The 14,178-nt window shown below is 46.2% G+C and overlaps 1 protein-coding gene across 1 annotated transcript in view; it reads left to right on the top strand.

The window, feature by feature from the left end:
* The window catches only part of RUNX1 (RUNX family transcription factor 1), a 274,788-nt gene that overhangs the window by 257,001 nt on the left and 3,609 nt on the right, over positions 1 to 14,178 (top strand). Inside the window, exon 7 of the mRNA XM_055127814.1 lies at positions 10,364 to 10,525. Coding sequence (XP_054983789.1) covers positions 10,364 to 10,525 — 162 coding nt within the window. The remainder of the gene's footprint in view (positions 1 to 10,363; positions 10,526 to 14,178) is intronic.

The following is a 14,178-nucleotide window of genomic DNA, read 5'->3' as shown; positions in this document are numbered from 1 at the left end:
TGTGGTGGTGGTTGTTCCGGGGGCAAAACCAGGGTTGGCCCCCAGGGATCTGTGTGCTCACTGAGCAGGTTTGGCTCCTTCAAAACTAAGTGCCAGCGCCCCATGGTGTGCATAACTATCTGCCCTTGGCTTCAGTTGCTCTGATTGGGAACGCAAAGACTCGCACTTTCATAGATAAGGGCTGAGTGACCAAGGAGAAGACTTTCTAATCCAACCAGGCGGGAGCCAAGGTGCTTTCTCCTGGCCGGGGCTGAGAGCAGATGCTGGCACATCAAGGGGGGGGGGGGGGGGTGCCACCAAGTGCAGAGAGGCACATGTCCAGAGGAATCGTTCTGGAAGACATCTCCTGTGGCCTGGGGAAGCGTGAGGACACAGTAATACCTTTGGAAGTTTTCAAATAATGTGTTGTGATCACTGGTTTTCTGTTACTTTGCAGTAATTGGATACTCTAGTTTGTATTTTTTGTTCATTTCTTCTGCTTGTCTTTGGCTTCTAGGGTCCACTTCCCCTTCCTCATTCTGGTTCCCTCAGAAGGAAGCTTAGGTGGTTAATGGTGCTGCTTCTTTTCTATTAGATGCAGTTAATGCTGTGCTCGTCCCCCCAGATGCTGCTTTTGCTGCATCCCGTGAATTGGGATAAGTTGTGTGTTTCGTTTGCTTCTGCCAAGTTTTTATCGTGACGCTTCTCATTTGACTTGTGTATTATTCAGAAGGGTATCATGTAAATTCTAAATGTTTATAGAAATTTTCCCAGCTAGCTTTCTTTTTAAAACGAAAATTTTTACATCCATTTAACTTTGAGAAAACTATTTTATAGGACTTTTATTCTTTTATGGAAGGTGTGTTTTGTGGACCAAGTGCTGGTCTCGGTGAATGAATGGTCTTGTGAGCTTGAGAACATGTATTCTGCTGGTGCTGCACAGAGAATCCTATAAAAGTTAACTGGATCAAGTTTGTTGGCAGTCAATGTGTCAGCTGATGGATGAAATATTTAAAGAGGAGTGTTGAGGTCAGAGAGATCAAACAGGAGGTAAGGCATACGGCCTGCATGTGACTGACCCCTGTTCAGTCCCCAACACCAGATGGCCCTGACCATTGTCAGGCACTGCCCTGAAGACCCTGGACACCACCTAGTGGCCTGGGCCCCACCCCCAGCTCTGCAGGGCCCAAAAAGCACCATGTCCCCTCACCGAACCACAGGCCCTATTGACTGGGGAACCTCCATAAAGGGTCCCTGGACTACCTGAACACAGATTGGGAGGCCTTCCAAATAAACAATTTTAAAATAAGATTGGGCTGGAGTGATAGGCAGTGGGTAGGGCATTTGTCTTGCACACAGCCAACCTGGGTTCACTTCCTCCACCTCTCTCGGAGAGCCCGGCAAGCAACCAAGAGTATCTCGCCCGCACGGCAGAGCCTGGCAAGCTACCCATGGCGTATTCGATATGCCAAAGACAGTAACAACAAGTCTCACCATGGAGACATTACTGGTGCCTGCTCAAGCAAATCGATGAGCAACAGGATGACAGGGATACAGTGAAAATAAGATTAGTGAATGGGGTACTGATGTCTCCAACTCTAGTACTGCATTTTTGTTTCTCCTCCAGCTCTCTGTTTTGCCTCATGTTTTCCCCCACCATGTGCTGTAGATGCATACACACCCAGGGTTATAAAAATTTCTCAGAAAACATTATTATCATCTAATTTCCTCATCCCCTTAAAACTGTTTTCTTTCTCTGTCAGTTTTATATGAAATTAATCCAGCTGTTTTTCTTTGTTTAATATTACTTTTATATACTCCTGGCCATGTTCCTTGACTTTTTTTTTTTTTTGCTCTTTTTGGGTCACACCCGGAGATGCACAGGGGTTACTCCTGGCAATGCTCAGGGGACCCTATGGAATGCCGGGAATCAAACCCAGTCAGCCGCATGCAATGCAAATGCCCTACCCGCTGTGCTATCACTCCAGCCCACAATGTTCCTTAACTTTTAACCCGAGTCTATATTTAGAATACGTTCCTGATACACAGAACCACCTATAATAGAGTTCTGTTTCAAATCCAATCTGATAACCTGTCTTAAATGGTCCTTTTTACACTATTAGTATGTTAAACGATAAGGCTGAATAATATCTATTTTATAGTCTTGACTGATTTTTGTTTGTAGCACTGTTCTTTCTTTACTCTTCTTTTTTGCCTCGCTGCTTTTAACTGAAAATTGTATAAGATTCCATATCTACTTCCTATTATTTTTATCTTTTTACTTTCTTAGTTTTTTTAATCCTTTTTGGCACCATGATTCACAATACTCTTAATTTAGGCACAAGACAAAGCTCTCCTCTCTCACCACTAATATTCAGTAGAGTACTGGGAGTCCGTGACATATCAATTAGGCAAGAAATAGAGATGAAGGGCATCCAGTTGGAAAAGAAATCAAATGATTACTATTTACCTCCTTTTTGCTATTGTTTGTTTGGGTGGGGGACACACCCAAAGATGCTCAGGAGTTACTCCTGGCTCTGCCCTCCGGAATTACTTCTGCTTTGCTCAAGGGACCTTATGGGACGCTGGGGATGGATGGAATTCCGGTTGGCCATGTGCAAGGCAAGAGCCCTACCCACTATACTATTTCTCCAGCCCCAGTATTTGCCTCCTTTTAAATCATACTTTTATTCCTCCCCTTCCCATCATTTTGGCATAGCAAAAACCATCTGCTGTGATTCTCCTGTGACTGACAGGGTGTTCTAGGGTAGTCAACCACTAAGCTCATGTGCTCAGTGTTCACACATGTGCTGGCCAAGTGTCATGCTCCTGGCCACTGAGCATGACACTTGGCCAGCACATGTGTGAACTACACATCTTTGGTCGTAGAACTTCCTGGGGGTTGAAGATATTAACTGTGATGTGTGCATCCACCTGTCTGTGTGCCAGAGATGGCACATAACCCCCCTTGTAGAGCTGGGGATCCCAGACAGCAGAGCTGCTAGTGTTGTACTAAGCACGCGCAGGTGGCACAAGGGATCAAACTTCTAGCCTCATGCTTGTAAGACATGCACTTTTGCCACCAATCCATCCCTGGGTTCCCCTAACTTAACACTCCTTAATAATAAATGGTTTTAGTTGTCTAGTTTGTGCACACATGCGTAACAAGTCTGGGTCACTGCAAGTAACACTTTGTCACTTTTCTCTCCACTTCTGTCACTGTCATTATTTCACTCATCCATAGCTTTGAAGCACCCAATGAATTATCACTGTTATTACAAACAAATCTTAATATAGAGCAATGAAAATACCTTATTTTATCTTTATTATTCCTCTGATGTTTGTTCCTTTCTGTATGTAGAGTTTCCTGAACTGTGTTATTTCTCTTTTCCTGGAAGATCCTTATTTTAACATTCCTTGCAAGTCAGCTGGTGCTAAATTATTTCAATCTCTGTCAAAGAGTATTTTTCGCCTTTTGAAGGAGGTTTGACTACAGGATGCTAGTTTGGTGACTATATTCTTTCCCCAATACTTTATTTTCTTCACTCTCCTTTAGCTTGTTTAGTTTCAGAAAAGAAATCCAACATAACGTTTTCCTTGTTTCTTTCTAGATAAGCCTATCCCACTGTCTTCTTTCAAGATACTATCTTTGCTTTCTTGTAGTTTGAAAAAGATACACCAACCAAGTGGCAGACTATTTGGTCTTTCTTTCCTTCTTTTCAAATTTCAAAATACTTTATTTACCATTCGTTGGCCTTTTTCTAGCTCGGTATTCTGAGCTTCATGGATCTGTGGTTTGTTGTTCATCTTGGAAAGTTCTCAGCTATCAATATTCAAACATGTTTCTGCTGTTTTTAATCTTCCATTTATGACATTGCCATTTTGCCTACGCTACAAATTTTGAGGTTGCTCCACATTTTGTTTTGGATTTTCTTCCCTTTCTTTTTTGTTTTCACCTTTTAGTTTGAGGAGTTTCTTTGGACATATTTTCAAGTTCATGGATTCTTTCCTCAGTCATGTCCGGTATTCTCATTAAAGGCTTTCTCTCTTCTGTTAGTGTTTTCTTCATCTCTAGAATTTCCTTTTCGTCTTTCTTAGAGTCCATAGTTACATTATTCACCTGCGCTTGCACGTTATCTTCTTTATTTTTTGAGAATTAGTAACTTTTATTGCCATGCCAATATTAGAACATTACTGTGATAGAATAGTTTTTAGATGTTTTCATATGTGTTTTAAAAAGTCTTAATTTGTAAGACAGCTTGTCTTTGCAAAGATGGTTCTGGACCCCAGAGTCACCATCCAGTTAAAACTTTAACTTCAGCTGTATCACCCCATTCAAAATTTTAGAATTCCTGGACATCTCATACTTTATGCCACTGATATACCAGGAATAGCACACCACATTGGATGGAATGTAAAGGATAAGGCAACCAATATCGATTAAGAAAATATTAACACACAAGGCTTAACCTGTGACAACATGCTAGTAATCTCTTCTACAAGGGCCTAATGGCTCCAGGGTGAGATACAACAGTCTTTTTTAAGGAAATCTTTTTTGATAATTTTTAATAAATTATTCATAACAAGCAATACAAAATACATTATTTAGAGCCTGCTATTGGGGCAGGTTTAGGTGGTGGTTGGGAAAATTAGAAACAGTGGCTGCGGGAAGTTGTAATGGTGGTGGGATTGGTGTTGGAATATTGAATGTAAGAAATCATCATGAACAACTTTAAAAAAAAAAGGATAATTTGTCCAACTGTCACTGATCTTTCAATACAAAACCTGTACAGTATTTGGTATAAAATACAATAGCCTTCTTTTTGTATTAGTCTTTAAGACATGAAGCATTAGTTCCCTGGCTGGTAACTTCATAATCTGTGTCAGATCTGAGTCTGCTTCTGATATCTGTTTTCCTTCCCTCGCCTCCTCCTCCATCTCCCACTCCTTCTGCTTTTCCCGCTCCCTATCTGCAACCCTGTCTTCCTCTTCCTTCCTCTTCCTCTCCCCTCCACCCAAGCCCTCACTCACGTGAGGCATATGCCATACCAATGGCCAAAATCCCTGGTCTCTGTTTTATCTCAAAAAAAAAGGGGGGGGGGGGTTTCCTTGCCTTTTAGATGCCTTGTTATTTTTACTTTTGATAGCTAGGTATCACTGTATCACTGTCATCCCATCGATTTGCTTGAGCGGACACCAGTAACGTCTCCATGGTGAGGCTTGTTGTTGCTGTTTCGGGCATATCGAATACGCCACGGGTAGCTTGCCAGCCTCTGCCATGCAGGCGGGATACTCTCGTAGCTTGCCAGGCTCTCCAAGAGGGATGGAGGAATTGAACCCAGGTTGGCTGCGTGCAAGGCAAACGCCCTACCCGCTGCGCTATCGCTCCAGCCCATAGTTAGGTATGGTGCCAAATAATAGAAACTGGGTTAAATAGATTTTTAAGTGTTAGGTTCTATGTTCCTATAACCAGGACTTGAGCTGCGTTTAGCATTTGTACTGCTGTAGACACCAGAGGGTTCAAATTCCTCCAGTGTCCTTGTAAATATTTTTTTATCTCCCTTTGACTTTAGGTTTCCCTAGGAACTTCTTGACTAGTGTGTCTAAGAGCTCCTCCAGCCCTAATTCCACGGGAATTTGGTGGCGTTCCTGAATGAAAAGCCCGTGGATGTCTCCCTGTTCCCACAGCGGCACAGACAGACACAGGCCAGGCTGTGTAGCACCTTGTTTCTTACTCACACTCATTTATATTCAGTCTCCCACAATTTGTTAAATTATTATTTAACGTTCCTACCAGTTTATGGTTCTTGCGGTTTGTGCTCCCTGGAAGCTGGCTCAGTGTGAGTTTCTGGCTTCACCCTCTGTGTAAGATTCTGGGGCCAGCTTATGCCCTGGGGCTTCAGTTCCCCCCCAAGAGAGCAGAGACGGGGTGCACGGTCAGTTTGTTAGCATGTTCTGTTGTAAATATGGGAGCAACGAGTTCCATCATCTTCACATTTCAGAGCTAAACTTGGAAGCAACATGGCATTTGAATTGTTTAAAAAAAGATCACTTTTCCTACTGGAAACTGTTTTGGTATTGCTGTGTGCCGACGTCCAAGAGCACCAACTTAATGCTGTATGCCAGGGATAACGTCTAAACCACTAGCTGTCTCATCCCCACTTCCCCAACCTTCTTTAACCCGCCCTTCAGATGGAAGCGGGGGCTCAGGAATGGAAAGGGGAAGGAGGTCTCTTGTTTGATGGTCTTACAAGAGATCATCTTGTTTGAATAGATCATCAAAAACCTGAAAATAAGCTATTCCGACAAAGACCTTGGTTGCCTCATATACCCTGGGAAAAGCTAGGTGTAAAAAGGCTCACATTTAACTTTTCTGTACCTTGTTCTTATTTTAGAAGGAAACACAAATTGTTGGAGATTAGACCCTCACGTTTTCCATTATTGCCTTAAATCTCATTTTCTTTTCCCTTTATCATTTTGAGTTCCTGAGCTGAGTTTCTCTCCAGGGCTGAACCTTGGTTAGCAAGCCCTGTATCAGTGAAGAGTGCTTATGGGAGCAGGTGTGTGTGTGTGTGTGTGTGTGTGTGTGTGTGTGTGTGTGTGTGTGTGTGTGTGTGTGTGCGTGCGCGCGCGCACCCTTACCAATAAATACCAGACTAGTCCTTTGGCATGGATTCATAATTCTTCCTAGGAATATGATCATAAAAATAAGTCCTATGCATATAAGCATTTCATATGACCTAACACAGGGCTACTTTACATATAGCTTATCTCTTGTTAAGTCCTATTAACCCTTTGAAGTAGGAAACCGATGGATCAGAGGAAGCACATCGCTTGCCCCAGGCCATATACCTAGCCTGTGGTAAAGATAGGATTGAAACTGAAATCTAGTATTTAAATTAGGTGCTTTCCCTGCTCTCCTCCTTTCAGACACAGAACAGAATACGAAATAAATACCACTTGGCTATCAACAGTGTGGGAACAGATATTTGCAAGCCCAGATTAGGCTGTTGTTCTCCTGGATGCAGGCCCCATTCCCTGAAGGCAAAGACTCTATCCTCCATCCAGGACTGATGCCATAACAGTAGAGGCCCTAGTAAAGCAAAAAATGTTGATTGATAACATAAATGCATGACGATGTGAATAACTCTCTGGGTCTACGAAAGAATGAGTGAAGCAATTCTCTGCATCAGGGTGATGCAGTCGATAGGAAAATCCCTTTCCAAGCATTATAAAGTCCTAGGACCTTCACTAATATACTCTCAGTGCCAGTGGGGCAGGGGAGATACTCCTCTTATCACTATTACCAGCTTACTTACCACAGGTCAGTCTAGAGTACATTTTTAATGCAGTTATTTCATCAAGAACAGGTAACTCACCTCAGGGAACTCAGAAGAGAGTGACTGAACACTCTTCCTCAGCCCGTGGGTTTCTTTCCGATTAACCCTCTCTCCCTGCCTACTTCCCCTTCTCAGCACATACGTATTTATTATCAGCATTCCACTCTCTACCCCACACCTACACCAGACTCTTCCCAGACCCCGTTTAAAATACAAGCAAGAGAGAGAGAGAGAGAGAGAGAGAGAGAGAGAAAGCCCAGGGTGAGGGGTGGGGAGGTGGGGGGGGGGGGAGAGGTTTCCCTTGCATACTGGTGACCTGGTTCAATCCCCAGCATCTTCTATGGTCACCCCAAGCACTGTCGGAAATTCCTCCTAAGCACAGTCAGGAATAGACCCTGAATACTGCTCGGGGTGGCCCCAACACCCCACTCAAGCCCCAACACCCCACTAAGCCAAAAATTGCTGTATTCCATATATATCCATTAATATTCTGCATCATTCCCACAAAGATGATCTCCCAGTACCACAAGGAGGTGCTTACAGTGTGTTCTGTCAGACAGGAGAACAAGGAAGTGTAAGCCCATCCCTCCACTGCCATTTCTACACCAGGGCCCCATCAGGGCAAGGGCAGATACTTGCCGACCTTCCGTTTTGAATGTGGGTTTTTGCTGCTTATTAGTAATGCAGGGTAAAGATGAGAACAGTTGGAGGGAGAAGCTCACCACCACCACCTTCTGGCCCACCACCGGCAGTGAACACAGCCCACTTCTCTGCGCTCTCTGGAATGAACAGCCCTGGCCCGGCCCGGGGGTCTTGGGGCTTTGTATACAATGATACCGCCCCCCACTCCGCTCCTATCCCACCACACTGGAAAGCTGAGTTATGGTGTCAAGGAAGAAGCTGTTGGATCCCGAACCCTGTGTTAAAAAACAAAGTCACAGAATTGAGACTTTAATCATAAAGATCATTTTGACCAAAGCGTCTTTTTAAAAGGCTGTGAAACATTATGCAACGTTTGCATGGCTTAATTATGAGTTTAGAAAAGCCCAGCACAACTTTTTCACTACAGTAAAACATGACAGAGCATGAATCATGGCATGATACGTTATGCTTACTGTGGTTTTAGACTTGGGGTTAGGGTGCTGGGCTGTCTACACAACGAGGCAAGAATTACTATGCCACAATTCACACCCCAGAGGGCTTTATGACAATTATAAAACTACTTTTGTTTGCCCTTTAAGTGATTAAAATATTTGAGCAGAAATGTATTTACTTAGCAAGTGTATGTAGAAAAAATGTTTGTTTTATAGAAAAGTATATGAATCCTGCACAACCCTATGAATCTGCCCCCACCCCCACACACACACACACACATGCACACACACACATTGATTGGGAGCAAACTATTCGTAGTAATATGGGAATATTGAATAATCAGCTGTCGTTTGCCGTTTGCCTTCAATGATTGGAAACACTGTTATCTGTAACTACATGGGCTATTAGACTACCATCGATCGCATTTCCCAACTCTTCTTTATTACTAGCCCAAATCCTCTGATTCAGATCTTTTCATTTTGGTTGCAGGGAGAGGGGAGGTGGTCCTATACTCACTGGGCATCCAGTTTATAGTCTCTCTTCAAAGATTCCAAATTAAACTGTTTGCCTGAGCTTTTCCCATTTGAACCCTGACTTGGCTGAAAAGGACGGAGAAAGTGGCAGCTGGCTCGTCTAAGGGAACAGGAAGAGACTGTCAGGAAAAGACCGAGGAGCAAAACTTGGCCTGACTCCGCCATCCACTCTGACAATGCCCAGGAGATGGACAGAAAGGCAGTTTGGGGGGCTGGAAATGGAACACCCCCGAAGGAAGTAGATCTAAGTGACTGTGCATTGCGTGGAGGGGAAAGCACTTCCAGGGTCATAGCCTGCACACCACTTAACGCCCAACTCCTTCCTGGGGAACTCTGCGCCTTTGAGTCTGACTCCAGCACCACCTGGAAACTCCTGGGTGCTTAAGTAGGTTGCTTTTGCCTTTGTCCACAAAGGTGACACCCTGAGGGTAAATCCATGTGTAAAGAAATTAAGCTCTTTCTGGTAGGTCAGGGTCCGGCTGGGAATTTCCTCAGTACTTGCCCTTGACTGGAGGGGCCTTTGTTTCTCTCTGCTCTCCATTTGCAGTAGGATGCTTTTGAGATCTAAGACTGCCAGGAGTGAATGCTGGGGACACAATGGCAGACACCCTCTTGCCTCAGTCTTCTGCAGTCACACGTCCATGTCTGCTCCAGACCAGGCCACTTTTATTGGCAACCCACAATAACTTATCATAATATACTTCCTTCTAAGCGTGGCACACTGGAGGTCCTGAAAAATGACAGCCCACCATGTTAGTCTGGGTCATCAAGGCAGCTCTCTGTATTAACTCATGCCCACAGAACTAGGACAGAAAGAGGATATCCCAAATTTGTAAATTATTTATTTTGTTGCGGGGGGGGGCAATCCCAGTAGTGCTCAGCACTTACTCCTGGCTCCACACTCAGGGATCACTCCTGGAGTGGCTAGGGGACCGTATGGGATGCCAGGGATCAAACCCGCAACAGATCAGCCTCATGCCAAGCAAATGCCCTACCCACTGTACATTGTGCTCCAGCCCCTTGACTCTGTAAAATATGTATGACGTTGGTTATTGTAATAATGGATGAAGCCAAAATGCCTGTCAGTAAGGATGTGCTGTAGCTCAACAGTTTAAACGTGAATACTTTGACCTAAGAAGCAAGTCAACTTCCTGTCATTCTTAGTATGATTAAACCCTCTGGAAGAAATGATTAAAAACCTCTGGAAGAGGAAAATCTCCCAGAATCCACATAAAATGCATTTCATTATATTTGGGGGCGAGCCGTAAATCATCAAGCAAAAGCCAACACTTAAACAGTATTTATTCAATATTGGCAAACATACCACAGATGTGTGTGATGCATTTCAACAAATTAAATGACCTTATTGTCCGCCTCTCAGCTCTCCACATAATTGACCTCCCCTGTTCTCCGCAGATACGAGGCAGATTCAGCCGTCCCCGCCGTGGTCCTACGATCAGTCTTACCAGTACCTGGGATCCATCACCTCCCCTTCGGTCCACCCAGCAACACCCATCTCGCCTGGAAGGGCCAGCGGCATGACAACCCTCTCTGCAGAGCTTTCCAGTCGACTCTCAAGTAAGCAGCTTGAAAACACTCTTTTCTTAAGGGTGGAAAATTGGAGAGATGGGAAGAGATGCAGGAAGTACTTGGCAGTCATCTGTAATTGGCTAAAACACAGATTATGGGCACAGTTGTCTCTCGCTAATTTTGCATCGATTTTCCTTGAGATTAGGAATGCAGGAGCTGAAAGACTCGGAGGGGTGGGCCCTTGTGGGCATCTGGGGGCTGCTCTCATTGGACGGGCAAGGGTGGCAGCTGAGGAGTTAGTAATACAAAATGCCAAAGCAGGGAGTAGAGAGAGTATAGGGGGGAAGGAAGGCACTTGCCTTGCATACAAATACCTGGGTTCAATCCCCAGCACCCCATGTGGTCCCCTGAGCACCACCAGGAGTGATCCCTGAGCAATGAGCCAGGAGTAAGCCCTGAGCATAGCCAGGTATCACCCCCGTTCACAAAAGGGCTAGCGAAGGCAGATGCCAGAACCTAGATGGCACAGGCCCATCCAGCAGGGCGAAGCTCTCACTGGTCAGGTCAACAGCGCGCAGGGCTTGCTGCAAAATGAGAAGCAAATAACACACCGACCGAGACGTTTCCCAGCGAGAGCTGCCCCTGCCTACCGGGACTGGAGGAGGACATGGAACGCTCAGGGGCCGTGGTTAGCGTAATTGTTGTTAATATGAGCTCATTAAATATTAGTCATTTAACCTATGAGACCTTTGGGCTTGGCACTCACCTTTGCTCCTGGGCAGGGAAATCAGAGGTAAAGAGAGAAAAAAAAATTCCTTTGTTGAAAACAGAGAAGAAACTCCCAGTTTGGGGCTTTGAAATTGGAGCTGAACCAAGCTGTGGAAATCTGTCCGAGAACCTCAGCAGGAGGAAGCGGGCAGGCAGGCTTCTGGGTGTGTGTGGGGGGGGGGCACTGGGGAGGGGTCAGGAGGTGGGGGGAGCGCTGCCTTTCAGTTCCTGGGGTCAGATGACAGCAGATTAGGAGGCAGGCACAGAGCAAAGGCCTCACATCTGCCATTTCCGCTGGCGGGTGCAGTCGTGCCGGGAAGCCGGTTCTGATTATTTGCCATTTCACCAAACGTTCTGGCCTCCGCTCAGGGCTTCTTCTAGCAGCGCTGTTGACACTGGGAGGCAGGTGGAGCTTTGCCGGGGAGGTGGAAGGGGTGGCCGTCCTGCCCATTACTAGCTCTGTAGCAGCTCATTTCCCCTCTGGACACCTGTAGCGCCGCCCCTCCCCCCCCACCCCTGCCCCGCCCCCGCCCGTGGAAAGTCACTGCTTGCAAGTGTTCGTGGGCTCAGCAGCAAAATTGGAAAGCCCAGTTGCGCTGCGCAGCTTTCACATTACTCTCAGACAGTAACGCCAAGGCACCGGCCCCTCCTGGGCTCTGGCGCTGGGGGAGAAGCGTGGGAATGAACAAGGCCGGCTCTGCTGACGCTGCTGCAGTTCTGTTCCCTCCGGGACCGGTGTGCTTCCAAAAGCACCTGTCAACTTTTATTGATTGCTCAGTGCCATCTGAGCACTGGCCACGGGCTACCTCTGAAAGTAGGGCTGTTTTCCTTGGAAATGACTCTCCCAGGCGAGGTAAATTCTCAGGAACTCTATTACATAAGTCTTTGACCTGGGTCGCTGCCCAAGACTGGGACCTGATGGTCCAAGAACCCAAAGGAACATCTGTCCCAGAGGGCGAACGTAAGGGTGAATTTACGTCCCCCCCCCCCCCATTTATTTATTTATTTATTCATTTATCTGTTTTTATTGTGGCAGTCTCGGTTGACCAGAGAGAGCGTCACTATTTCCGTGTTTCTGAAGTACAATGTTATCTATCACACCACCCTAGGGCACACTCTGACATCTTAGCACAGTTACCCCTTGGAATAATCTAGACTCCAGAGAGCCAAGGAAGGGCACTTGATAGCACTCGAGTTGGTAGTAGATTTGGGGGGTCGCTGAGGAGGGTGGAGAAAGTGTGGTTACAGCCCCTGCCCTCTCGGGAATGCCTCTCAGCTGTCCAGGAATGGGGACCGGAGAGTTAGTGCCAGATGAGTTCTCACCAGGGATGGAATAACTCTCCAACCTGACAGGACTCCCTCTGAGCAACCCAGGGCGGACACTGGCCTGAGAAGCGTCCTCCTAGGCCTGGGGGCAGTAGGGGCTTTGTGTTACCCGAACAGGGAGCACCGTGCTTGGAGGGCCTCCTAGCCAGCTCTGAGAGCCCCACACTGGCTGTGTCTGCTTTTCCTTCTGACCCTCTCTCTAGCCCTGTGCTCTGCCCTCTCTCTCCCCCTAGCTCCACCTGGGCTTCTCTCTGCTCTGAGGGGGTGTGGGGGGCTGCACCCCGTCTGTCTCTCTCTCTTTGCAGACAGATTCCACCACACCTTGTCTGAAAAGAAATGTCATCTGGACGGTTTTCTTTTCTCCCGCCTCCCCTCATTTTTCTTTCTCTTTCTTTCTTTCTCGCTCTCTCTCTGTCTTTTTTTTTTTTTTCCAAATGAATGTTTAGCTGCCAACCTGGGCGACAGACAGCATGCATTAATCTGAGTCATGCAAAAGATCCTTTTAAGGCAGCCATTATCTTCTCGGGCTGTTTAATCCTGTGGGGGCAGGGGAGGAGCCCGCAGTGGGTCTGCTTTCATCCGTGTCAGGCAGCAGAACGAAGCCTTGAGTCGTCGTGGCAAATATTTAGCCCCATCGGTGGAGAAACATTTCCAACTCACATACCTGAAGCTCCTAATCCCCAGATTTCCGACTCTTTAAAAGCGCCCTGCGACTATCAGGGGTCTCCATCTCCACCTCCACCCACACTCCTATTGAAAAAGGAGCACCAGGCCAGCTGGGAGGACAAAGGAGTTGTGACTGGGCAGGGGGGAGGGAGGGGGACTGATCATGACCTTGTTGAAGGTGTCAGACTGGCCATAAAAATAAAAACATGGATTTGAATAGATCACCTGGACCACAGCATGTCTAGGGGGCCCAAGCTGCCCCCTTATCAAACTGTATAAGGACAGGATCATTTGGCCAACTGAACAGGCTCTCAGCTGTCTGACAGTGCAGTTGTGCACATAGAAAAAAAGAATCATAGGCAAATTTAAGATCTGTTCACATAATCTACCCACAAGTAGACTGACCCGGGTTCAATCCTCAGCACCCTATCTGGTCCCTAGAGTTGGCCAGGACTGATCCCTGAGCTCAGAACAAGGAGTAAACCCTGAACAAAGCATACCCACAAGCCAAAAAGACAAACAAACAAACAAACAACAACAACAAAACTGTTTTCCCCAGACAGCTGAGAGTGTAACATCATACCAAGACTTAGGCCCATGACAAACCACAGACTCGCCCAGTATTCCAGTAACTTGGTACCATCACATCACCAGGTTACCACGTAGAAGCTGGAACGGCTGGGCAGAGCATGTCCAGACATCTCTGTGGAACAGGGTGACCTTTCACTCATTTGCCAGTGGATTCACCTTTTTGTCTCAGGGCAAATGAAGCAAGAGGAATAGGGGTGGAGTCATTTATTTGTGTCCGGTATATTGCATCAGATGACAACAAATTGATTGTATTTGCCTAATGCTTTTTCCTCCTTCCTAGCCTTCTCTCTGGACTATAGAAATCTAACTGGGGGAGAGGCAGGTGGCGGCGGGGGTGGGTCAGGATGGAG

The sequence above is a fragment of the Sorex araneus genome, chromosome 2 (genome assembly GCF_027595985.1).
Source record: "Sorex araneus isolate mSorAra2 chromosome 2, mSorAra2.pri, whole genome shotgun sequence".
Lineage (NCBI taxonomy): Eukaryota > Metazoa > Chordata > Mammalia > Eulipotyphla > Soricidae > Sorex > Sorex araneus.
This window is presented reverse-complemented; position numbering and strand designations above follow the sequence as displayed.